The sequence below is a fragment of the Dermochelys coriacea genome, chromosome 8 (assembly GCF_009764565.3).
Source record: "Dermochelys coriacea isolate rDerCor1 chromosome 8, rDerCor1.pri.v4, whole genome shotgun sequence".
NCBI lineage: Eukaryota > Metazoa > Chordata > Testudines > Dermochelyidae > Dermochelys > Dermochelys coriacea.
The window spans coordinates 23,448,593-23,475,848 of record NC_050075.1 but is presented as its reverse complement, the minus strand read 5'-3'; the positions used below and the strand labels follow the sequence as shown (position 1 = coordinate 23,475,848).

Here is a 27,256-nt window from a genome sequence, read left to right as displayed (position 1 = left end):
AAAGTATGTAACTATGTAAAATTTTCCTCTCATTGACATTCTTCTGATTTCAACTCAAGAGCATTTCTGCATCAGTCTTACCTCCATTAATTGAATGCCAATGTGAACACATTTCACTTCCAGGGTAAATCCAGGGCATGCTAGGAGACCCAGAGCAAGGTATTAATTTAAACAATGCCTCCTCTCTCCCCTTTTTCTCTCTTCTCCTCTTATAAAGTTGGTGTGGAGCAGGCATTTAGCTAATGTGGAGTATATAAATTATTGCTTCGCAAAGCACTTTAAGATTGTAATGAGCAATTTAAAGGCCAGCTCAATGCAATATTTATAGGGATACAGATAATTACTAACTCCACTAAAAATTAAAAAGAATTATTTAAAAAGGACAGTGTGACTAAATGACCTCAAGAATTATACAACAGAGCAAAAAATACTTGAGACCTTGGTCAATTTGATTTATTTAGAAATAAGATGAGCTTGTTTAATGCCCATCTTGACCATAATTCAGATGGGTAAGACATGTTTATGACAAAAGGAACAAAACAGAACAAAGTGCTAGATTGGATCAATAACAGCTATTAATGCGTGTCATAGGGCGCCAACTCACCCAGCAGCACCTCCTGCTGGTCATCATTGGGGAATTAGCATCCAGCCTCCAGAGCACCTCCTTCAGGCCAGTGTCTCACTGCCCCTGGCCCCCATGTCCCTCCTGGACCCCAATGCCCTTGTCTTGGGTGGTGCCCATGGCAGTACCTCCACAGTTCTAGGTCTCCCCCTCCCAGGGGAACCCCCACCCATTATCCCCACCTCACCTCAGTCTTAGGCTACTGCCAGTCACCAACTAGCCCCCACTCCCTGGGGCAGACTGCAGTATAAGCCACTCATCACAAGTGAGGGGATTTGGACCTGCTGCCTCTGCCTACCTGTAGCTGCCCCTGCCAGCCCTGTACCTAATAGGCCTTCCCAGACCTGCAGCCTGGGGCTTTCCAGGCCAGAGCTCCCAGCTCCTCTGGCCCTTCCCTAGCCCTGCTCTAATCTGGGTATCCAACTCAGCACTTTGCAGCCAGACCCTTCTCCCTCTACAGGCAGAGGGAAACTCTCCTGGAACTGCTGGCTCAAAGCCTTTATAGAGCCAGCTGGGCCCTGATTGGGGCATGGCCCCCAGCTGCCACCACTTCCCCCAATCAGCTGGGGTTTTACTCCTTTCCCCAGCCCCAGCCCTCTAGAGGGCTTTTCCAACCCCTTCAGGGCTGGATCAGGTGCTCACCCTGCTACAATGCAGTACAGATATAGATACAGAAATAAGGGAATTAAAGATAGTGGTCTGAGAAAGGAACTGGGGCTCAGCTGCTCCCCTGGTGTAAATCCACATAGATCTATTAACTTTCATAGAGCTACTCTGATTGACACCAGCTGAGAAGCTGGTCCCGGGACTCAGAAGTATTGGATGTTGTTTGTCTGTCAACTCTGTCAACAATTTGCTGTATGACTTTGAGCAAGTCACTAGCCCCAGATTTTCAAAGTGGCCAGAATTTTGGGTGCAAAGATTTTCAGTGACCAACTTGAAGCTTGATCTTCAAAAGTGCTGAGGACCCAGAACTCCAAATAAAGATACTGCTAAATGAGTATTATCCTACAGTAATGTAATGAGGTTTCACTCATATATGTTTGTTTTAATATTGCTTGAAAAGTGATCCATATGTTTATGTTGTGATCTCAATGTTTTAACAAAGAGCTCCCACAAAAATGTTCCCTAGTTGTGCACCAAGGATGCATGTATTTACAGAAAGGAAAGATGAGGGAATAGGGATCTATTCATTTGTTATCTCATAAACAAAAATACTTTCTTTTAACTTGAGCCAAGGAAGGAGGCAATGCCACTTGCCAAGCAAACAGTAGGCAGCACTTTGATGGGAACATTTATGCATAGCTCCTGAAATATTTAAATAGTATATTGATTATAAAACAGAGTCCAGTTTGCACAACAATTTGATGTAGGGTGTGGGGATGAAGAAGTTATAGGGGTGGCATGAGTCTATCCCTCCCTGGGAAGTGTTTTAATAGTACCCGCCATTTGGTGAAGCCTGGTCTGTTCCAAAGTTTTGTAAAAAAATGCTTTCCAGTAGTAGTTTTACAAGCCCACCGAGATATGTTAGCAAAGTCCAGAGAAGGGATGGGCACCTCTAGTGCAAGGAAATCATTGGACCTTCTTTTCAATTTGGTGATCCAAAATATTTTTCAAGGTGCTCACATGAGCCACCAGAACCGCCCCCCACCCAGGACAGTACAGACACCAGTACAAAGTATTATAGTTCAAAAGTACCAAACCCAAAAGGACCTATACTGCCCTTCTGAGGAACTACTTGCATACTTGTGAATTTTCCTAAAGGTCTGTACCTGGCACAAGAGCTTATTGAATGTCTGATTTTTGATAAGCCCACCATTACAAACATAGATGAGGATGACAATTCACACAGAGAGCTTCCTATTCATTTATTTATCTGCAGCAGCATCGACTATTTTAGTAACTGTGAATCGCAATATCTGATGAGTAATTTATGTTGGGAACAGGTGATCATATACCAAATTATTTGACCAAGCTCTCTAAACAATAGATACAATAACTGTCAGATGTTGTAAATAAGATTAATATTACCTTATGCAGGATTTTCGGTCACGTAACAAGGTTTAATGCTAGCTTTTGGGAGTCTAGTGTTTCAGCCAAACAGTGATTATCATTTGGATAATGGTGTTTTTTAGTTAGCAAGACAGTCAGTTCTATTTCTCCTGCCAAATAACAGTTGAGGGCCAGCACGTTATGAGACTGATTTACAGAGGTGCTCCGTGAGCACTTGCAGCTCCCATTTACTTCAACTGGAGTTGTGGTTGATCAGCACACCTGAAAATCAGGCTTAGTATGTTTTTAGAGAGAAATGTAAAAAGCAATTTTCAAGAACTATAAGGAATCAAAGATTCGGTATATCCACACATCCTCAGTAATTCTTTGGAGACAATATATCTCCTACAAGAAAATGCAAGATCACGCATAAATATTACAGTTTCTTGGATTCTAATAATGTCTTTGGAACCCAAAATAAATATACTCTAGTGATATAATATATCTGACAGCTATTTATTGCATTATTCTCCACAAACAAGGTGTTCTCTCACATATTGTGTTCTTAAACAATTAAGGTAATAAAGAAAAAATATGAAATTAATGGAGAAGGATAATGTATTCCAAGTTGTAATTATTATATTTACTCCATTCATTAAAAAGCTAAGTTAATAAGAGAACATTAAAGCCACAAGATTAAGCACTCAGACAGTGCCAAAGTTAAGGCTGCATGTACAATCAGAACTCTTTCCCTCTGCATGTGTGCATTTTGATAGTCTTTAAATATCTGATCACATACTATTTTTCAAGTATAATATCACACATTTTCCTACAGCCTTAAGATACACACATAGCATTTTCTAGTACAGTATATATGTCAAACAAAAGAGATTATGACAATGATTTACATACAAGATATGCAGTGCATACTGAGCCTTTGCCATACAATATTCACAATGAATGAGGCAAGCTTTTTACAGGATACAAAAGGCTGCAGAAAGAATTGTCTGATATGTTGTATTACTTGAAATATAGTATGTGACCATTTAACTAAAGCTGTATATTTATTTTGCATACCTACTGGGGGCAGACTTCAGGCTGCATATGGCCTGACTTTTGAGCACTTAACAATACATCTTTCTTGTTCTCTTTACTTTCTCTTCAGGCAGACACCAGGCCTGGAGACCTTCTGTCCAACAGATGGAAGTGTCAAAAGTTATGAGAAACTCAAAACTGGAGCTTAGAGAGTACATCTTCAGGCAACCTTAACTATAGCTGTCATTAGCATCACAGCTATATCATAGGACCTTTCACCCCAAAGAATACCAGTGTTTTATACAAATTAGACAATATACGAAATGTAGCTGTGTCTTGAATGGAACACAGAAGTTATTCAACAGTGCAGAGTAACACTACACAACGGTTTAGCCGAGGAAGAATAAAAGGCTAGATCCTCTGCTCCTAGTGGGCTGTTTTACAGTGCTACGGCAGCATAAAGCAATATTAAAACTGGCAGATCCTGACACGTGTGTAGGGGAATCTCTGGGTGGCGCAGAAGTATTGTAGTGGTTCCAATGCCAACTCCCTCTCAGCTCCTGATGCAGGGGTAGGGCTAGGTAAAAGGGAGCTTAGTCAGGTGGTTCTCAAGCCCTAGTGATTCCCAGTTGCCAGAATGGCTCCTTAGAACCATGGACAGCCAGTGTAGCCTCCTCCCAGGACTAATCTTGCAGACAGACTAAAATGCATCTTTGTCCCATTCCTGAGCTGTGCTGCTGAGTACAGCTCAACTGCAGTTCAGTATCTGGACTACAGTATTTAGCTGAACTACAGGAAAAATGTAGGTAGGCAGAATACATTTACTCCAAAAGAACATCAGGGTTAAACATGCCTATTCTTGTGAAAGAAGCCACGAGATCTTTAAATGCCTTTGTTTTACATCACCTCTAACAGCACAGTGCTTACTAAGGGCTTGTTTAAGTGGGGAAATTGATTGAAATAGCTATAATCTGCAATAATTATTCCAATCCATTTCCTCATGTAGACGAGCCCTAATACAATGCCAGGGCATTCATGTAATACTGACTCCGAGGGAAGACTGTCACTAAATCATCCAGTGCAGCACCCTGGCTCTTACCCTTAGAGAACTTCCATTCAAATACAGATAAGGCCCAAACCTGCTTAACTTGGTAAGATCACAGCCCAAGCAGTAACTGCTGCTAGCCATATGCTGTACCATAAATTTTAAAACAAAGAAATGTAAATAGGAAATGACAAGTTTCTACCTCAACACAAGACACAGTTTTATCCCCAATTTAAAATTACAGGAGTAAAGGCTCAGAGACTTTAGAAACACATGTAGCCAGACAGTTCTTAAGTAACTAATCATCAGTACAGTCTCAAAGATGTAACACCATAAGAAGTCAATTGGGAGGAGGAAGTGAACTGGAGTCTAGCAACCATAAAGAAAGAAATGTTCCTGGTTAGTTCCCGAGTAAACACAAGGGAAAAAAGCCTGATATAACCTTCATTAGATTAAGGATGGATGCTTTGCAGCAACTTTGTGGGTCACAGTCATAGCTGGGTCCCATAATAAGAAGTCATGCCCAAACCCAAGGACAAGTAGATCCAAAGGGTTTCTTTAGACTTAAAACTCTAGCACTGGAATGCTCATTACAAGAGCCATTTTGCTTTTCTCTTCCCTGCTCAACCTAGAAAGCTTCATCCAAGAACTTTCAGAATTATTCTGCCAAAACAGATGGATTTCATACAAAAATGTCCTCCTGAAAGTCAAACTTAAGACCGTACTGACAAAAATAAATGATTGTGAATGGACTTATGTCCAAGATCTAGCAGCAGCTGGATATGGTGGAAAGGAACATAAGGAAACAGTCAGTGAAAGAATTAAAATCAGCATTTATAAAAGACAGCACAGATAGAAATTACAGAAAACCAAACCCAAGCCCAAAATAGACAAAGCCCTGGCATTCCTAAAGGAAAATCCAGATCCCTTTGTTATCTTGGAGCAAATGATTCCCTCAATATTAGATCTGCAAGTGCAATGTGACCTTATATATGCTAAACACTATAGGATTCTGGCTAAAGAATAATCTACAATGAACAAAATAGGCCATACTATCATTGCTCCAATTTCAGATCACAGAAAGAGAGTGAGATTTTAGAAACAGTTGCAGGGAGATGGGAGAGGGAGGAAGGAAAGAAAACAGAATTTTAATTTCCCCAAATCTTAAACTCAATGAGATGGTCCCACAGGATAGAGCTGGTGGAGGTCAGGAGCCTTCCGAAACGAAAACACAAAGCTACAATTCTGTACTATTCAAAGCTTGGAATATGCAACAGAAATAGCCCATTGTTTCAGAACACAAAATCAACTTAACTAAAACTGCCTAAAGATGCAGATAAGCCCCAGTGGGATTTTCAGAAGTGCTTAGCAGATTATGCTCTATGTGCCTAAGTCACTTGAAAATGAAACCTAGGTTTCTATATCACTTAGGCACGTTAGAAAATTTTATCCATAAACCTTTGTTCTGTTTGTTCAAGTGTTTTGGTGACATACCTGAGTAGAAGTTTTTTACAGCTTCCTCCCAAACAAAATGGATTAAGGTATCTGGGGACTACAGAATATGAAGTTATATTACAAAGAAGAAAAGGAGCACTTGTGGCACCTTAGAGACTAACAAATTTATTAGAGCATAAGCTTTCGTGAGCTACAGCTCACTTCATCGGATGCATTTGGTGGAAAAAACAGAGGAGAGATTTATATACAGAGAACATGTTCTCTGTGTGTGTGTATATAAATCTCTCCTCTGTTTTTTCCACCAAATGCATCCGATGAAGTGAGCTGTAGCTCACGAAAGCTTATGCTCTAATAAATTTGTTAGTCTCTAAGGTGCCACAAGTGCTCCTTTTCTTTTTGCGAATACAGACTAACACGGCTGCTACTCTGAAACATTACAAAGAAGGTAAATTTGACATTTATGTATTTGGTATATTTGATTAAAGGATCTTTGGGGCAGGGACTATGCCTTTTATGTTTATACAGTATGTAGGCTTTCTTGAAAACAGGTAATAATCTTCCTGCAGCTCCCATTGGCCGGGAACAGCGAACCACAGCCACTGGGAACTGCAGGTGGCCGTGCAAATGTAAACAAACAATCTGGCAGCCCATCAGCGGCTTACCCTGACAGGCCACGTATGGCCCGCGGGCCGCAGGTTGCCCACCACTGCTTTAGACCCAAGTTACATTTGTGCATCTTGAATTTAGTTTCCTCTGTATTAAGTTATTAAAAGAATAAAGATTTTTTTAAAATAAAAAGTCAGTTGTAACTTATGCATCCAAAATTAGAAGAATGTGAGTACAGAAAATGAAAAAAAAATTGGCATTTTAGTAACCTGGATTTTTTTGGTTTGTTTGTTTAAATGCACGGCTATGCAGAGATTCATTTCCATTAATGTGGGTAGCCTGGTTATTTCAAGATGCATGAATTTTAGAAGACAGATGAAATCACATAGATTGCAAGATCAAATACGAAGCAGATTCCAACCCTCAGCAGTTTAAGTTATAAATAAGCAAGGGACATGCTAGACTAGATTTAATAGCAGAATTTGGCCCCAGGTGCTCACTGACATTTGTAAATTTTTATATCAATCTGGTCTGTGGTTACAGCTTTGGATGGAGTGAATAATGGATTTAAATCAATTCCCTATAGATGAAACCCCAATCCTTAACTTCTCACATGTTCACAAGAAATTTAGCATATAATTAACTTTTCAGATTCAAGTAGAGACTTCTGGGGCATGTGTGTATATGCTGGGATTTTACAAATCTTTTAAGAATCATTCACAAATCTAACAAAAATGAGCTCTGCATTCTTATTACCAGGAATATCATTTGCCTATCACAAGGGAAAATGACTGATTATTTTTTCACCCCAGCCAATTTTCTGTAATAAATCATGACAATGTTTAAAACCAATGATTTTAAATTAAAGCTAACAACTGTTTTTCAGAGCACTGCTTCTCATTCAAACCTTCTAATCTAAACTGTGCCTGAAGCAGTTTAGCTCTGCTGCATGCAACTAAAATAGGTTTCAGAGTGGTAGCCCTGTTAGTCTGTATCAGCAAAAAGAACGAGGAGTACTTGTGGCACCTTAAAGAGACTAACAAATTTATTTGGGCATAAGCTTTTGTGGGCTGTGGATTTTAGCCCACAAAAGCTTATGCCCAAATAAATTTGTTAGTCTCTAAGGTGCCACAAATACTCCTTGTTCTTTTTGTAAATAGGAAAGCCTTCCAAACTTATCAAAAAAAGATATCAGCCCAGGTTAGAGTGGGTTAGCTAACATATGCTGTGGGAGCCATAGGCTTTGTCTACACTGCACTTTTGTCATTAAAACTTTTGTCACTCAGGGGTGTGAAAAAAACCAAACCCCGAATGACAAAAGTTTTGACGACGAAAAGCGCCAGTGTGGACAGCGCTTCATCCGTGGGAGCCACTCTCCTGTCGACGAATCTACCGCCTCTCATTCAGGTTTTATTTTGTTGCTGGGACAGTTCTCTCCTGGTGACAAAGAGAGACTACACTATGCACCTTACAACAGCACAGGTGCTGCGGCACAGCCACACCACTGTAAGGCGCGCAGTGTAGACATAGCCTAAGAGAGGTAGCTATCATGTTCCAACATCACACCTTTACATCCTAAACTGCATCTACACTAGGAGGGTTTGCTGGTACAGCTATACCAGTATAGCTATGCTAGCAAAACTTTTCTAGTGTAGCCCAGGCCTATACTACCAAGTTTTGTCAGCATACCTGTGTCAGTCAAGGATGTGAAAAAAGCACACACCCTATCTGATGTAGCTATGCCAGCAAAACCCCCAGTGTAGATGCAGCTTTAGTCTAGATAAGGCCATAGAAAAAATATCTATTAACCTACCCTTGCCATGACACTAGCACATAGTACTTCCATTTGCCCCACCTCATGTCATAAATACCCCCTATAAAACCATACACATACCACAAGCCTGTCTATATTGGTCTTATTTGCACTGATGTGTTTTTCCCAGTGACACTGCCATGTGTAGATGTGCTGCATCAGTGCAACTTACCCTGGTATATTACTGGGGTAAGTTGCACCAGTTCACACCCTGTTTTATCCCAGTGCAATGTGACTACATGAGTGGTTTACATCAATGTAATTATGTGATTACACCACTACAAATTTCCTTAATCTAGATAAGCCCTAAGTGCACCTACATATACACAACGCCCAGACAGCCACTCTCTCTCTCTTTCTCTCTCACACATACTCCTAGACTTTCTTTTTCACACACAGTTCAATACAGTAATACTTTATTGTCATGAAAAGCTTCTATGCTAGTGTTGCTACTGTGCATGTACATCTGAACACAAACTCACACTCATGCACATGCAAACATTCACGCCCCATTAACTCATTCGCTCTCACAGTCCTTGGCATGTACACACAACCAACACTCTCTTTCTCTCACACACACAGGTATCTGTTTCTCACAATCACACTACACTGAAGTTCGTTCACTCAGGGCATATCTACGCTGAAAACTGTGGTTCACGCAAGTTACGTCGACATAAAGCTGCCCCAATTAGTATATCGCTTGTGTGCATGCAGTCTTCTCTCCTTGTGTCAGCGCTGCACATACTCTCCAGGAGTGCTTATATCAATGCATGGTGCAGTGCCCCATGGGTAGGTGTCCCAGTGTACAATGTGCTAGCATCCAGCTCACTGTCTTTTGAGAAGTTTTGGCAATGCATGGTGGGGCAGAAACAAGTTACGCAGGGATTACTGGGAGCAAAGGGTCAACTTCCCATCATGCAACTGTCTCCATCCCACAATGTCATCTATATTCCATAATTTTAATGCCTTCATAAAACATCCCATGAACCCACGGCCCTCCTCACTGTCTACTGACTCACTGTCTGATGCATGAAGCCTGCACAGCTCTATGTTATTGTCATAAGCATTGCAAGCACGATCCTCCAGGAAATTTGCAGAGTCATAAGAAGAACCAAATCAGCGGGGAATATGACAGTTTCTGCGAGGACTGATTGTTGTGGGACATAGCATGAACCAATTTAAGGTTGCTGGTGGTATTCACAGAGCACCTGCAGATGGTGGAGTGTCGCTTCTGGACCTGAGAAATGAACACTAACTGGTGGGATTGCATTGTAATGCAGGCTTGAAATAAGAGCTGTGGCTGCAGAACTTTTGGATGCACATGGCTACATTCCTGGATCTGTGTGTCAAGTCTCATCCTAGCCTTCCATTGCACTGAGAGCTGCACTGACAGTGAAGAAGCAAATGGTGATTGCACTGTGTAAACTTGCAAGGCCAGATTGCTAGTGGTCACCGGGAAGTCATTTTGGAACTGGAAAATCCACTGTCATGCAAGCATGCAGGGCCATGAATATGTCTCCTGTTACGCAGGACTGTGACTCTCAGCACTCATTTTCACCACTCATTATTACTTGCATGATAGTAATGCCTAGCATCTCCAAGAACAGAACAGGGCCCCACTGTGCTAGGCACAGGTAACAAAAAAAGACAATCCTAGCTTGAAAGAGTTTACAGGCTAATTTTATGACAGGATGCAAGAGCAGAATGAAACAGGAGATAATGGTCAAGGGAGCACCTGAGAGGACAAAAACAGTAAAACAAGCAAGTTTTTGCATAATAAGTAAGTTTCTTCTAACCACCTAGCCTTTGGCATAACCTATCTCTGAAGACAGGGATAGCCTATGCTACTAGAAAAGGAGTACTTGTGGCACCTTAGAGACTAACAAATTTATTAGAGCATAAGCTTTCGTGAGCTACAGCTACTGAAGTGAGCTGTAGCTCACGAAAGCTTATGCTCTAATAAATTTGTTAGTCTCTAAGGTGCCACAAGTACTCCTTTTCTTTTTGCGAATACAGACTAACACGGCTGCTACTCTGAAACCTATGCTACTGTATTTCTGCATCTGCTATTAGATCAGAAAAAGAAAAGGAGTACTTGTGGCACCTTAGAGACTAACAAATTTATTTGAGCATAAGCTTTTGCGAGCTACAGCTGTAAGGTGCCACAAGTACTCCTTTTCTTTTTGCAAATACAGACTAACAGGGCGGCTACTCTGAAACCTGTCATTAGATCAGAGTGGCATACACATTTGTTTCCATCTTTTCACAAACACTTGGCTTTTGAAATGTAAATGAAACTGTAAAAAATCCTTTTACATTCATTCTCAGGACTGCTGGAGACTCTATTAGGTATAAATGATGACAATGTTAGCATTTTAATGCTTGCTGTATGACATAAGCAACACTTCTGGCAAAGCAGGGTGATTTCAGAAAGCAACACTGCAGTTTTGGAAGAGGAATTCTTCCATGTTACTCCCATCCTTTGGAAATCTGAATTTAACATAACAAAGAGCCTGCTGGGCTGAGCTACTGGATCTCAATGTCCCATTAGTTCAATGACTGAGTAGGCTCTTTGTATTGATTGGTGACTTTTTGTAGGCTAGAAATTACTGCCATTCTGCTCTACTAGGCCCTGGTTACACTACAGAAATGAACTGTGGCTAACTAAACTGATGGGATATCACTGTTCTAAGTACCAATGGTACAGTGTATCCACACTAACCATGCTGTTTTGCGATAAAACCCCTGACAGTTTTGCTTCATCTGCACAAGTGCTGTTCTACAGCTTTACCATTGCTCTACTCCCTGGATATCTCTCACAATTCCTATCACAGGCTTCTGGAACTTATTTTTGTGCTACTTTTACTGGGGAGTAATAGCTTGCCCTGCTACTGTTGCTTAATTGAATAAGGTGGTAAATTCCTGATTTTGGGGAAGGGAATCTCAGTTTTCTAGGTTTCAGAGTAGCAGCTGTGTTAGTCTGTATTCGCAAAAAGAAAAGGAGTACTTGTGGCACCTTAGAGACTAACAAATTTATTAGAGCATAAGCTTTCGTGAGCTGATGAAGTGAGCTGTAGCTCACGAAAGCTTATGCTCTAATAAATTTGTTAGTCTCTAAGGTGCCACAAGTACTCCTTTTCTTTTTTCAGTTTTCTAGGAGTCTCTCATCTGTTGTCACAATTCTGGGGAGTTGCAATAACATAGGAAGGAAAAGCAGAGACCTAATTCTCCTTACTGTCCCCTCCTGTGTCCCTCTGAAATGAAAAATATTTCTGAATCATTCATAGCCTTTGAAAATCTTTTGGGGCCAGTGTTATTTTGTCCCCAGTACACATACCAGAATATACAGAACAATTCTGAAATGCAAAACTGATATCTTACCTCTGAAGTGAAATTGAAATCATTGCACAGGGGCAGGTTTTGGAGTTAAGGTATTAGTAACTCAGCAGCAAGACAAATCTCATTATTCTGTAGAATACTGGAAACAGACATATTCAGCCCTGGGGGCTCCTAGATGGTTGCCCCTCTTTCAAAGCATGATGGCCTCAGGAAACAGTATGCAGGCCTTTAAAAATATGACCCAACAAAATGTTTAGAGACGGTTTAGGCATTAATATTAATGTTGGATAGTTCTGGAAAACCCCCAGATCGGCTTCGTTTTGTTTTTAGCTACAAATCATATAGCCATGAGTCCATCTGCTGTTTCTCCCTGACAGAGACTGACAAAGATCCATGCATGATGGAGAATAAACACTACAATTCAATATGCTACTCTGTAGTACTAACCTCCTCACACATATTTTATTCCAACCACACATCCCTTCAAACAGTAAATTGCCTGAGAACATGTAGATTGTGTAATACTGAGCTATTCAACTATTTTATATTTTAAAATTTCATTTAACTCAGGAGCTACATTTCTAAGGCATTTTCTGTCTCTAGAAATGTATGTATACATAAACCCTTTACAAACTATATGAGGCTGATGCTGCAAGCACTAGGACGTAATTCACTGTTGTCCTGCAGCTTGTACAGTCAGTTACACCAGTGCAAAGTGAGGGTAAAGCATTATCAAATCAGAATGGTGTTTTATGCCTTCTTTGCATTTGTGCAAGTCACTACACATGATGGATAGCACTGGGATGGTGAATCAGGCCCCTGGTCCTTGGGACTACAACAGGACTATTTATGTGGTAATATGCATTATGATTGGCATTTGCAGGATCAGGTTCTGTTTACATACAGACCGCTCCAGCCCCTTCTGCTGTGATGGGAGGCTTCAAACCCAGTTCTTGGTTTATAAGGTTTTATAAGAAATATTATTATTATTATTATTATTATTACTTGCATTATGGTACTGCTATAACGGCATGACACTCAATTTTCCCAGTGTGGAAAGATTAAAGGCAGTGTATACCACTAGGCTTTGAAATTGCAGAGGGATTTGCTCTAGTATACTTTGCCAAAATTTCACTACTCCCTCACTGTCATTGCTTTATGTCAGTTGCCTGCTTAATTACTGCCTTCCAACAGAGAGGTGGCTACATTTCAGTGATGCTATAAATCACTTTAGAATCCTTCAGAAAATATAACTATAAATTATTAAAACTATATATTTAAAAAAAAACCCTCAAAACATTAGAGATTCAGGTCATTACTTTTCCACAAATTTCACTCTCTGCCAATAGTTTATCCCCTATAATTGCACTGGGGGGGATTAAGGCCTACAAATTACATTCATGTTTAGCATCTCGCTGGTCTAGCTCGTCCCCTTGCTTTCTGTCTTTCTTTCACAGATCTTCTCCTTCTGTCCTTTAACTGTCCATCTATCTCTTCTACTTCATCCATGTCAACTTTCCAAAATACACAATGGTGGCCGATTAATAGCATCCCAAGGGGTTTGAATCTGGGGAGGAATGACCAAAACTGGCAAAATTTTCATAGTTTTGGGGAAGAAAAGGCTAGTGTTGATTCAAAGTATCATATGAGCCAAACTGTAAAATATACAAGTGTCATTTGCTTTTTTCTCCCTTTTCTCCACTTCTCCTTTGATACCCTGAGTCTTTTCTTTGATCTCTTTTAGTGTCTAATTTTTCACCTTTTAGAAAATGTTATAGTTCACTCCCTCTTCCCCTTAAAATCCTCTTTCTTCCAGACATTTCTTCTTTTCTGATTTGGTCCCCCTTTTTTGACTTTCCATATTTTTTCCTTCTCTTTTCCCATTTCTCTCCATCTCTGGTCCCTTTTGTAATGGGTCCTGCTCACCCTCCCAATGTGAGTGCCTTGAAACTAGAGTTGGTACGATCATTATATTATTTGTGCTGGAGCAACACCTGAGATGGAATCAGGACAGCAAGGTGCTAGGTGCTGTATGGAGAAGAAGACACAGTCTCTGTCCCAATAAGCTCCTAGTCCTGAATATGAGGATACCACCCTCTCATTGCAAGTGAGTTAACCTCCACCTCTGTGGCGTTACCTCCCCGCCACTCAAACAGGAATTTCCCCTTACACTGAACCCCAGGCCTCAGGCGCCCCATCTCAGTTTGATGGATGTAACTCTGCACCAATTAACAGCCTCTCAGAAGACTGAAGGGGGCGGGGAGTCTTCTCTGCGCCAATAGGAAGGGACAACGGCCTCATGAGCAAGCCCCTTTGATCTTAGAGGTATTAAACTCCACCCCTTCTTCCTCTTCCCGACCCCTGAATGAATGAAGTCTCTGCTGGCCAATGAGAAGTTTTCGTTCGGCTTGATGGACTTTCCCAACCTCCAATAGGAGCTTAGAATCGTAGCGTAGCCTCCAATGAGATGCCAATGATGAGCACAGTAGGCGGGCTCTGCCTCCCAGGCGGGCGGAGAAGGCCGCGGTTATCGATCCCGCTGCTGGAGGGAGGCGGCGGCGAAGCAGCAGAGAAAATGGCGGCCATGGCTGCGGAGGCGGCGGCGACTGCAGCGGTGCCGGGTGACGGGGGAGCCGGCGAAGCCGAGCCCGAGATGGAGCCCATCCCGGGCAGCGAGGCCGGCGCAGACCCCCTCCCCGCTGTCAGCGAGGCTGTGGAGTCGGCCGTGCCTGATGGGGACGAGGCCGACGGGGGAAAGTCCGCCCCGGGGGAGGCCGAGGAGCCGCCGCTGCCGCCCGTAGAGCTCGCCCGGAGCCCGGCTAGGACCCAGGAGCCGGAACCGGAGAGGACGGAGCCGGAGGAACCGGAGCCGGGTTCGCCCAAGGCCGAACCTAGAGGAGCGCCCAGCCCGGAGCCCGAAGAGGCGCCGCAGCCCTGCCCGCCGCCTGCTGGGCACCCTGAACTTCCCGAGGAGGAGCCGCAGCCCTGCCTGCCGGCTGCTGGGGGCCCCGTGGAGCCGGAGCCCGGGGAGGAGCCGTGCCGGCCGGAGGAGGAGGAGCCGGATGCTGCTGCTGCCGCTGCCGCTGTAAAGCCGGAGCCCCCGGCCGCCGGCGCCCCGGTGGCCCCGGCCGCGGGGGAGGCGGAGGCTCCGCTGCTGCCTGGCTCGGAGGTGCGGGTCACCCTGGACCACATCATCGAGGACGCGCTGGTGGTGTCGTTCCGGCTGGGGGAGAAGCTCTTCTCCGGGGTCCTCATGGACCTCTCCAAAAGGTGAGATGCCGCTGGAGAACAGCTCCTCCCGGCCGGGGGAGATCAGCACTTCGGGGGGATCCCTGGGCCTGACCCCGAGGCCCTCAGGGACTTCTGCAAAGGGTGAGAGCGGGCCCGGGCTCCGCAGCTCTCGGTCAGCCGCCTCCTTTCCTCCCCGTTGAGAGATGGAGTGTAGGGGACTCAGGCTCTGTACAGAAGTAGCCCTCGTCCCGCCATCCTTCCTGGAGATGGAGGCGGGGTGCTTGGAGCCGATTTACCCCCTTCAGCTCCATCTCGTTGTGTGAGGGAGGAGGAACTGCCCCGTGTTAATTACTCCTTATCTAAAGAACCCGGCCCTTATCGCAGGCTAAGCCCCAGGCCGGTCCATGATGGGTAGGAACGGTGCCCCCGCAGCCTCGTTGCATTGAGACAATGCCTAACAGCAGCTTCTCCGACCGCCAGTTCTGATGCGATGTAGCCTCTGCTGCTGCCACGCACGGTCTCTGGTCCACTACTGGGTTAAAGGTAAGGGAGAGGCCCTTTCATTTTAAGTAATAAAAATAGGATAAAAGTTGGTAACTGACCAACAAACCTCCCCCCCGGTTTCGTGCTGCTGCTTTAAAAATAAGAGTTGTTGCCTTGTGGGAATTAGAAAACATGAGACAGGCAGGAAGAGCACATGGTCAATTCCCTCTAACTCAGTTAGGATTCATCTTGGGCCTTCCTAATTCCATCGTCCTGTTAAGTCATGAGCTTCAACTGCAGAGAATTGGCCTGAGCCTCCCCAAATCATAGGAGTGTTTGGATCTAGAGTTCTGTTTTGGGTGCTCATCTCTTAATTTACATCTTGCATTGACCAAGTCATGTCATATTATCCTTTAAAAGCCAGCTGACACCTTTTGGATTACAGCAGTCTTCAAATGGAAGATTCTTGGAGTCCTGAAGGGTTTTACTAGTATGATTCTCCTTGGGTCTGGGGAGGGGCTTTCTCTTCAAGGAACCAATATCCACCTAGTAAATCTGGGCCTGAAAAGACAGTTTTGTAAGTTCAGGTCCAGCATTTTTTGGGGGGAAACTTGCACAACTTGATGGGAGTAAAAATTGTTCAGAAAATTCTAAGGAAAGTATTTACAGATATAAATATCTCCCCAGTGATATCTTCTTCAGTGTTTGTAGTTTAATACTTAAGCATTGAGCAAGTACAGAACAAAGTGACATTGACTAGGCTATTTTCATTGTCTGTTCTAAGTGAAGTGCAAAAAGTAAAAAAACACAAATCTTGGAAAACAGTATTTGCAAATGTTCTTAAACTCTAGTAATCCAAGATAGTGGTCGTGACATAGAGAACCTGTATCAATTTAAAGAAATGTACTTATGTAGTCTCTCTGTTCTTAGTGCTTCCTTTAGAAATGGGGCCAATGGCTTTGTGCGTTTTTGCTTTTGGCTCAGCTTGTTTTTTTGGGGGGTGGATATTTAGAGAGGTGTATGGCCTTTTCTAAGTTCAATGAAGATGATTTAAGATGTTAGGAACATCTTAAAAATCATGGAAGCTAATTCCACAGCTCGGAACTTAACCACTTATAGTTTGAAAAGTCTAAAGGCATTTTCACATTTTATTAAATTGATTTGAGGCTGATCTTTAAGTATGTAATGTACATTTCTAGTGTGAAATACTGAAAAGCCCCAAACAAATGCGCCCGTCACCGAGTTACCCATCTAGTTAACTTATCTTTTAATTCTATTCTTTTGTAGATCTGAAGTCCAGACCTTCAGAATTGCTGTCTCACTCTGTTCAGTCACTTGCACTATGTGGGTGTCAAAGCACTTGCCATTAAATGACTCTGGATCCTGTATGTATGAGTAAGGAAAATCCTAGTTTCTTTCCCCTCCTGAAAAGACAAACAAACAAAAATTACCTGCATCTTTTTAAACACTTACATTTGACCCAGTGTATCCCCTCAGATGTAAATGTCTGGGGTTTCTGGGTACAAAAATTGTTTCACCACTGAGGATCCTCCAACATGTGGATTTCCAATATCCCTTTGAGGCACAGGGCCATCTGCATAGAAGCACTGGTGGCTCCACATGGATGAGGAGGGGCTCCTTGATTCCTTGGTAGTGTGGCTTCAGTGGATCCATGCTTTCAAGATTGCCCCAAATCATTTGTTAAAGGTAGGGGGAAGCATTCCTCATCACAGAGGGCTTTGTGGAAAAGGTAGTATAGCTAAGGGTTGTATTACCTCTTCTTATGCGCTGATGAGGGAATGATGCATCTTCTGTGTCTGCCCCTCTGTTCATGTGCATCCTGGACTTCATGGATGGTCCCTCTTCAGGTGGATGTGGAAGATACAGTTTGGACTTTCTCCTTTTCTTTTCTTTTTCTTTATTTTTTAACCAAAGCTCTGGAGCGGGCCTAGGTGAGAATTTGGCTTCCTTACATACAGGCTCTGCAATGTTTTGCTAGTGATACCAGTGTATGTGAGCTGGCAAGTGAGATCTGGACTCAAATCCCCAAAAGAAGAATAAAGTAGTATGTTAACTTTAGAAATGTACTAGGCACTTTTTACCTGTAGAATATTTCAGCATTTAAGTGTTAAACACATATTTTTTTTAGATAAACTCCACTTCTGTGCTATTTTTATTTTGCTGCATTAGCTTATCTAGATTTTTACGCTTTGGTGGCCTGTTACTGCCTTAGGACAGGTTAATATCAGAAAACTACGATGGTCTCTTCATTTGACTTTTATGAGATGTATAATTACTGTAGCAGGACTTGTTAAAAACATCAATAGTATACAAGTTTTGACTAACCTTAACTGTTTTGGGAGTCTGTTTACTGAATGTTGCAGTTTTTTATAGGAATCATTACACGGGGGAAAAACCAAACCAAAAACCCCCACAAGTTCTACATTGGTTCACTTGAAATGGTGGGAATCCTAATATAGAAAAAAATATGTCCATTGGAACTTTGCTCACACCAGTTCATCTGAATTTGTGGGAATTTTTCTAAACTACTCCAGTGCAGACATGGCCATCACCTCCAAATCTGCTTCTCCTAGAAATCTTAAACTTACCAGTTCCTATGAAAGTCAAGTACATTTTTGGTAAGGATAAAAAAAAATCGAATCTAGTCCACTCTTCTTGTATTATTATTATTATTATTATTATTATTATTTTTAATGGTTACTAACATCTTCAGTTACAGGTGCTAACTCGCCCTACTCACAGTGAACTATGGGTGGGGGGAATCATCTTATGCTCTGAAGAATGAGGATTAATAGCATTTGTATTCTAGCAAATGGAAACGAGACTGCTGTTTGCCTCATTATCGTACGGCAATGAGTTTAAAGGTTAACTTGTGTATAAAAAAAAAAATATATATGCATTTAATGCAGGCAAGTTTATTGCCCCTCGGAATTTTAGTGCTGTCACTCCTGTATTGTGGGATGGAAGCACAGCCAAAATGCCTTCGACCAATTTTGTTGTTTTTCTCTGAACCTCTACCACTTCTGTTTCTGCTGCTGAAATGAAATGCTAGCCTTTGTATTTATTCCAGCAGAGTTTTAAATGAGGTCAACAGTGCATATATAAGGGAACATTGTCAGTTACATTTTTAATTGACAAATATGAACATTTTTTCTGTTGGAGTACCCCCTTTAAATAGAATGTCCTATTTAAGTATTTATGGCCCTCATCACTGAGCAAGTGCCCTAATCACTAATGAATTTTATCCACACAATATCCCTGTGAGATAAGGATGTATTATACCCACTTTTACAAATGGGAATCTGAGGCACAAAGTAATTTAGCAGCTTCTCCGTGGTCACATAGGAGGTCAGAAGTTGCTCTGGGAATTCACCTGGGTCTTCTGGATCCCAGTCCAATTCCTTATATAATTCCAATCGAACATTTTTCATATCCAGGACCTGGTTCTTATATTTTATTAAAGGGGGTTTTTGTACCCAAGCTGATGTTCTGAAATGTCTTTTTGGGAAATTCAAGAACAAGCATCACTGAGTCCACTCTCCTCCTGCTTACGCTCCCACATGCCTGCCTGCTGCTGATTTTAACTCTAGTAGTGCTGCTGCTATTACCTTTAAGCTCCTTGCATTATCTCAGGAAGGTAATGCTTGAGAGCTCCTTCCCAGTGCATAAGCGGTGGTTTCATCTTAATGCATGAGATGGGAAGTGTAGCTGACTATCAAAACAAAAATTGATCATGCACATGGTGAACTTGGATAGAGATTTTTCTCTAAAATTTTAATTATAGTAATATCAGTTGCCATCTGCAAAAATTGTTAGATACAATCTCCTTTTAAATTAATGTATTTCTACGCATGCAATGTATTCTGAGTGTCTTATGACACTGCATGCAGCTATATTGGTTTGTGATACATTAATGCCACCTGCTGGCTCAGAATTGCTGCAAGGGTCACTGCACCTGGAGAATGCAAATGTTAGTAAGTATAGCACTTCTAAATCTTAAGAGGTGGTGTGGGAGTGCTTTTCATCCTGTTGGAACACTATTCCAGGATTGAAAACTACATTGGGTGGGGTCTTAAGACTTCATCGTGCCGAAAAAAAAAAGACTAACTTGTCCCTCATGTCTAGTTTTTTTTTAAGTTCTATTTTCTTGTGAACAATACAGAATTCTTAGCTTAGCAACAGAAAGATTTTGTTTCTAGCCCTGGTATATCATGATGTATTGAACCTTAAAATCACAATTCTGACATGCAGGGTTTTTTCCCTTTTTTGAATTTCATCATAGCAGCTCTGGAAAGAACAACCATGAGAGTTAGAAACCAAAGTCTTTTGCCATTTGAAAGCTTGAGATACCAGAATTCAGAGGAGAGAGCATTAATCTCTAGCAGTCTGATATATAACTTTGTCTGCCAATATGAAAAGGGGGTTTTGGTTGGGAACAAAATGGTAATTAAAATGACTTGTCATGTAACTTATCCATTTGGCTTAACTGAACTTTATAAATCTTCAACTCTTTTTGTAAAATTACAATTTGTTGCTTTGTTATGGTGCTGTCTCCCAATGATACCTCTAAAGTGGTTAGAATCTTATGTTGCTTCTGCTCACATAGAACTTCTACTTTCATAAGGAGAAAGAATTTGTAGACCCCAGTGAGGTTACATGAACTGTCACAGTTGGTCCAAAGATTGTTCAATATAAACACATTTTCTCAGTGTTTACAGCTCAAACATGGCAGCTTGGTGTTAATTAAAGCATGAGCTTTGGAAAGTGAAACTGATTAGTCTCTCTTCACTTTTAACCCCAAGCAAATGTAAAAAATAAGATTAAACTTGAATCTGAGTTCTGAGAATCTAAGGTTGTGGCAATGATATAGGTAAACTGTCTTTAGATATTTTTTATTTGACTGTCCCTGAAAGGGTAAAGAATTTTCTGCAGTCAAACCAACGTAGCTTCTATTAAAAAAATACAAGAGTAGTGAAAAATTGTCCAAATCCCATGTTGTCATGAACAACTGCTTAAATTTTGGTTTTGGGAAGGTACTACAGTGCAGGTTGATATTGCCTTAGATTTTATGGAAGTAAGGAATTTACAAAGCTAATATTCAGTTATAAAATTTGGGGAAGGAGGAACTAACTTCTGCCCATCATTTGACTCTGTAGTATTGTTTAGTCTCACTTCCTTCCCTAATCTGCAAGATGTCACTAAGGCTATGGCTACACTACACTAAAGTTTAAATCGATATAAACTACGTCACTCAGGTGTGAATTAGCCATTCCCTTGAGCGACATAACTTATGCTGACTTAAGCGCTGGTGTCAATGTTGCCGGGAGAGCTGCTTCTGCCGACATAGCTACCGACATAGCTAACGTCGCTTGCTGGGGCTGGAGTAATTAAGCTGATGGGAGCCATCAGCTTAGAGCAGCTATGCAGAGAGTTTATGGTGGTGCAGCTGTATTGGTGGAGCTGTGCCTCTAAGCTTTCTAGCGTAGCCGTAGCTTAAGAGTCTGTCTCTTTCTGGTGACTAAAAAGTAGCAAAACGCAGTTGTTCCTTGGACTTGTCAAAAAGCCAGGTAGGATAAGTGTTTAGGAAACGGCCACAAAATGTCAAACTTCTCTGTAATGTCTGCTCTTTCTTTGCCCATAATTATGGGCCCTTGGGTGCTATTGTAATGCAGATAATTAAAAAGAATTATGAAGGTGTCAGTCGTGGTGGGACTGAGTTTTTCAGTTAAAGTAGAGATTCTCTTATGTATGAAAATTACAGCATATTCTCCCCCAAAGCCTAGCACTTCCTCCAAGTATAGAGCAATATTTTTGAAAATTTAAATAAATCCATTAATCAAATTAAAATTAATTTAAAAATGAGTCTCCTAAGGTATTATGTATCCTGTCAGACCTCTTTATTGTTCCTAATGACAAATTCATTTTAATAATGGAATAAATGCGGACTGTTCAAGGTTCCAATAGAGTAAAAAACTTCTCTGGAATCTTATACATAGACTACTTTTGAAAGAAATAATACATTAAGATTGTTCATTTTTCCTCTTCATAAAAAAGAGGCTGAACAAGATCTCATCTAAACTTAAATTTTGTTGGGATAGCTATTCTAAATAAAGCAAAATAAACTTTTGTAACTACATCTGCACTAGGACTTTCTAGCTGGTTTAGAAAGAAATCACAACACTGACGCTCCTGTGCTGGCAAAAGTTTCCAGTTTAGACTACAGAGAACTCCACAAAGAACTGCCCTATTTTAAAATGGCTGCCATCTTCTGTTATTCTCAGTTGGACTGACCTTATTATATATGGCCAATGCATATATCTGCTGCTTCTAGTGTTCTTCTCTGTCTTCTGACAGCATAGGATGCCACCATGTTTCCTGAGAGCAGCTTGACTTCCCTTCATTTGAGGGAATGTGGGGACAGGAGGGTGGAGGGGAAACTTGGGTGTACAACCTGGTATATTCCGACTGCTTTATGTCTGGAGCACAACTAAATATGGTGCTAAAAGTTAAAATTGAAAAAGACTTCAGTTTAATCTTTAGATCATTTGAAATATTGCATGATAGTATTTTCTCACTTTCTGGTTTAGTGTTAGATATTTTATTTAAAAAAGAAATTCCCAGACAAACTACACTTAAGTGAAGTGAAGGTTGATCATATACAGCTGTGATTCTTTATTGGTTGAATGACTGTAATCAGTGCAACATGCTTGTTGAACTTTTAAATTAATTAAAGAATGTCTACTAAAAAGGGATTGCACAGTTTTAACAAAACCAATTTTAAAAGAGTTTGAGTTTATAGGTGTGAAAATTGTCTAGATCAGCCCAGAGACCCTAGCATGTGGCATGACAAAAGAAAAAGGCTGTACTTGGTATCCAGGTAAAAGTTCAAAAATAAAAACCAGTTTCAAACTTGGAATGTATTTTTTTACCCAAGTGTAACCTACTTATCTAGACATGCAGATGTGGAGATGAAGTTGCAGAAAACTTTACATGGAGCTTCCTTCCAATTCTTCCAGAAGGAGAGGGGAGGGACTACATTACGACCTCTGTGGAAAAATCAGGGGGTTGGACCCGCCCCATACACAGATCCTTCAGACTTCTCAGAAGATGGCCTTGTGTGTCTATACTGAATGTGGTTTCATGAAGCTGTAGGCTGCTGCCCGTGGGGTTCTCCCTATTTCAAAGAGGCTTCTAACTTCATGCTTGCACTCTTAAGTAATACAACTTCTAGCTGTTTTTACATCAATATTTTCTACTGGTCGTCAGTGAGCTGCTTTCCCCTTGCTGTTTGAAGCTGCAGATCCACAGGATCCTCTGGGTGGGAAAGATGCAGTGAAAGAAACTGATTCCTCTGTACATAAGGGGAGCTACAAGCATGCAGCTGCAAGCAGTACAGTGTTCTCAAATTCAGTGCGCTATGTGAAGCTCAATCTGGGCCTTCAAAAAGCCATGTTGAATATTTATCCAATTTCTCTGACAGGTGTTAACTGTTAATCCCTGATGTAACTTTGTTAAAACGCTCAATTCAGTATTTAACTAGAAATCTTTGACTTCAGTTGGAAGATGTTTACATGCTTAGAAGTTATACCAAATAAAGACTTTTTGCGATTGTCATTTACATGTAAGTGAAATATATTATTCCATAAGTATTCTGTTTACCTATAAAGTCCATCAGTCCAACACTGGCTGCATAGGACATGCATAATTATTACTACTAACAGATCCTAATAAGCAATTTTTGGGCGGTGAAAGGCATTGGCCACTTACTTCCATTTCTGTAGAAACAGCACATAATAACTCAAATTGGAGGTGCAAGCCATTGTTCTGGAACTTTGACTAAATGAAATACTGCATTTTCTGAACTGTGAACTCTGGTGCCATATTACTCTGGATGGAAATAAACTACTGAGAACATAAAAGAAAAGGAATACTTGTGGCATCTTAGAGACTAACAAATTTATTTGAGCATAAGCTTTTGTGAGCTACAGCTCACTTCATCAGATGCATTCACATCTGATGAAGTGAGCTGTAGCTCACAAAAGCTTATGCTCAAATAAATTTGTTAGTCTCTAAGATGCCACAAGTACTCCTTTTCTTTTTGCGAATATAGACTAACACGGCTGCTACTCTGAAACCTGTCATACTGAGAACATAGTTCAGCTTCTGTGGATACCTACTCAGTAAGGTGTCCCAGTGGATACTTAGTGTATATTTAGACACTTAAATTCTACACTAAGCAGAATAATAGTGAAATATTTGGGGTATGTTCTGGATACCTGTATTCAGGATATTGTGCTTCATGTTATGTAGCTTACATAATATATAACCAATATAGCAATTATGGAATACTCATGTGCATAAAGTCAGATTGGAGCTTTATTATTAAACTAATTCCTTCAAATTCGGAGTGAAATATTTCAATTAATCAGGTAGATGATGCATGAAACAAAGATGCTCAGAATTAAGTGGTGCTAAATATTTTAATAAATGTAGCCAATATGCTACAAAATGTTTGAACCGTAAACCAAACACAAGGAATACTGTATGGGTCTGAACAACAAAAAAAAACAAACTGAGAGAATATTTTAATTCATAATCAGACTGTTGTAGGCTGACTATCAGTGATAACACATCAGAGGTCAATGGACTCCTTGTAAATGTGTTAAATCAAATCTGATTCTTTCCTAAAATATCAACTTCCAGATTTAGATTAGTGATCATGCATTCTGATAAGAGTTATGCCAAGACACCATGAAATCATAAGTCTTTTCAAGAGACTGAAGAAACATGGCTCACACTCAATCATTAGATTTAAAACCTTCCTAGTTGGCTTTTCTCTGCAGGAGGTGTTAGCTTGCTAGAAAAGCTTTTTTCCCCCTTCCACTCCCTTCCTCCCCCATGTAGTTTGCAAGTGCAGGAAGGGTTCACTTAAGTCCTCCCCATTAAAGTAAACCTCCATACTATCCTTCATTGTTTAAATGCTTGTGTGCATATGTTTAGTCTGAAGAACACCACAGAACTCCTAAATGGGTTCATAATCGTAGAAGAGCGTTTATAACATATACCCACATTTCTTGCTTTAGTCTTGACTTAATTGACATGCAGGCAAAGACTCAAATACTTCACATTCTTGTGGTAGGTCACCCCACTTGAGAACAGAATGCTGAAAGTGTACATCATTATTTTCTTCTTGCTACCCTTCAGAGAACTTGAATTTTCATAAACTGATATAACTAGAAAAAAAGCAAAATCTGCATAAATTTATGTGAGAAGTTTCTGCAGCTTTTGGTTTTACTGATGTCACTTAACTAGTCTATACATAATTACAGAGGACACATAATTGGCTCTGAATATTCATTAATTCTCATAGCTCACAGGACTTGCACAAAAACCTTATGAAGTACTTGGCCAGTGATGAGTTCAAAAAGTTAGTGACATGGTAAACTTTGTAGTATCAGAAATGGTCTTTGTTTTAAAAGTAAGGCTGATTATGCTGCAGTAAGTTTCCTTATTTTGGTATAGGTAATCTGTCTGTGCCCTACTTCTGCTACTTCATGACTGAAACATTCTTCACTCTTCTCTGGGATTGCTAAATCTTTCTTCTTCTAGCCATCCCCTGATACCCTAAGCACCCAGCATTAATACTTGTGCACCCGGCTCATTATCTCAGAGGCTGAAATGACCTCTGACTGATATATCAGGCTCATTAGTATTCCTATTAACATTTTATAGTAATGTACTGCCGCATTTAAGTAAAGTCTTTCCTCAGCTATATATTGCTGAAACAAGGTCCTGATTCCTACCATGTCACAAAGCCTCGGGAAAGCCAGGTTAACTATCCCTCTGAGGGGAATTCCTTGGTAGGTGGCAAGAACTGGCGTAGCATTCCTACATCAACCCCTTCCTGATATTGGTGGGGCTTTTTAGATGCAGGCCTGGAACACATCTTGGAGGCTCACATGCAGCCATTTGTAATTTAGAGCAGCTACGGATCTGCTCTGAATTATGCCAGGCCTGGGCTCAGTACCTGGTTTAAGTACTCTTAAGCTACCTTTTGCTCTGCCCTCCTCCAGTCCTGTGCCAAGCACAGCTCAATTACATAAGAGGCTCTAGCACAAGATCTTTCCTGCTTTGCAGATGAGGACCTAGGGTGTAGTTGTAGGTTGTGTAATTGCATCAAAATGAATGAAAAGCTATAGATTACATTGTCCTATGAACAATATAAATCACTCATCGTTGGAGTCTTTTGTATTTAGCAGATCATAGAAACTGTGGTGTTAACTTCAAGGGATGGTATTCTGTTTAGTAGAAAGTAATATTGTACTTGAGACAGATTGTTCTGCGTGGAATGCTCTTGCTTAGCTTTACCATTGTATTTGGATATGAGGACAAACTGAAAATATCACTTGCAGTGTTTACCACTTCGCATTTATTTCAAACTGAACGATTAGACAGGCCTTACTTATGTTGCCAAATTGGTTTTGGTTGTTTTAAAAGATGGCATTCATTACAAACCTTTTAGACTTACAGGATGTACTCCAGTTCAGAGCATAGGCCAGTGAAGGTGACTCATGGTGTCAAGATTAATCTGAGGAGTGGTGATGTGCTTTTCATCTTTGAATTTTTATAGTGGCATTTTTCTTGTGGTCCTTGTTCATCTTTGCTAATACCAGGTAACCAAAACACTTTCTTTTAGAACTTGTAAACATGTAAAAATTGTACTAAAATTTAAAACTGTTTGCTCTGTTGTTCGTTTGAAACACTCTCGTCTATATAATACAAAGAAATTGAGAGTGGAGCAAAAACACTTAGCAGAACACCTCTTTGAGGTCTTGTGATTAGTGAGTGACTACAGAAATAGAGATGGGACTTGATTTTTATTTTTTATTCAGTACATTGTGTTATTTCATCTGATAAATTAAATAAATTGAAAACTGAATAATATTTGGCAAGTTACTTGATTAATCACCCTTATTGTATCCCTTGCCTTTGTTAGATCTGCTCTTTCTGTCTTTTTCTGCCTTTTTTTCTCCTGCAGTAGGAGAGAAATACTGTTTGTCATCTTCAATGTTTTCCTTCCTTCCTTTTTCTATCACCCCATCTCTCTTCTTATAGTTCTCTCCTTCCCAAACCTTTCCACTGCAATTCTCTTTTCTAATTTACCCTGTTAATCTCTTCCTTTCTCCCACCCACTCGCTCTCCCCACCCATGCATCCAGACATAGGCTCAGGAACTTTACTAGATTCCTAATAACCAACAAATTAAACCTATTAATTACTGAGAGACGAGAGATGGAAGGTAGCCCATTGCTATGGGGCAGTGTCCGAGTAAGAAGCCAGCACCCAACTAGCTGTTGGAGAAAACTGGCTGTGTGTTATTCACATCTTTATATAAACTTGACTGGCCTCTGTTAATCTGATGGGACTTAAAAGCCAGCTCTCAGTGTTATTTACCATGGTTCTGCAATGCTTGCCTCAAACAAACAAAAACAAAAAACCTAAGAGCAGAGATATCCATCCTCAAAACTAGCTATTGGGGAGGTTTCCAAACTGTCTGTGCTTGGAATTGGAGGTAAGTGGACCTGGGTGGGAAGTGGAGTTTTTTAAAAAGCTAT

The 27,256-nt window shown here is 40.9% G+C and overlaps 1 protein-coding gene across 9 annotated transcripts in view; it reads left to right on the top strand.

Moving 5' to 3' along the window:
• The first annotated feature begins 10,771 nt into the window (after positions 1–10,771).
• Positions 10,772–27,256, top strand: part of PWWP2A (PWWP domain containing 2A) — a 42,858-nt gene continuing 26,373 nt past the window's right edge. For 4 of the 9 annotated variants that reach the window (XM_043490552.1, XM_043490551.1, XM_043490549.1 and 1 more), the window contains exons 1-3: positions 10,772–11,523; positions 11,726–15,177; positions 16,909–17,016. In XM_043490552.1, the coding sequence (XP_043346487.1) occupies positions 14,375–15,177; positions 16,909–17,016 (911 nt within the window). In that variant the 5' untranslated portion in view covers positions 10,772–11,523; positions 11,726–14,374. Of the gene's footprint in view, positions 11,524–11,725; positions 15,178–15,549; positions 15,682–16,908; positions 17,017–27,256 lie in introns of those variants that run through there. The other 5 variants (XM_038412146.2, XM_038412138.2, XM_043490553.1 and 2 more) reach the window with 4 other exon arrangements.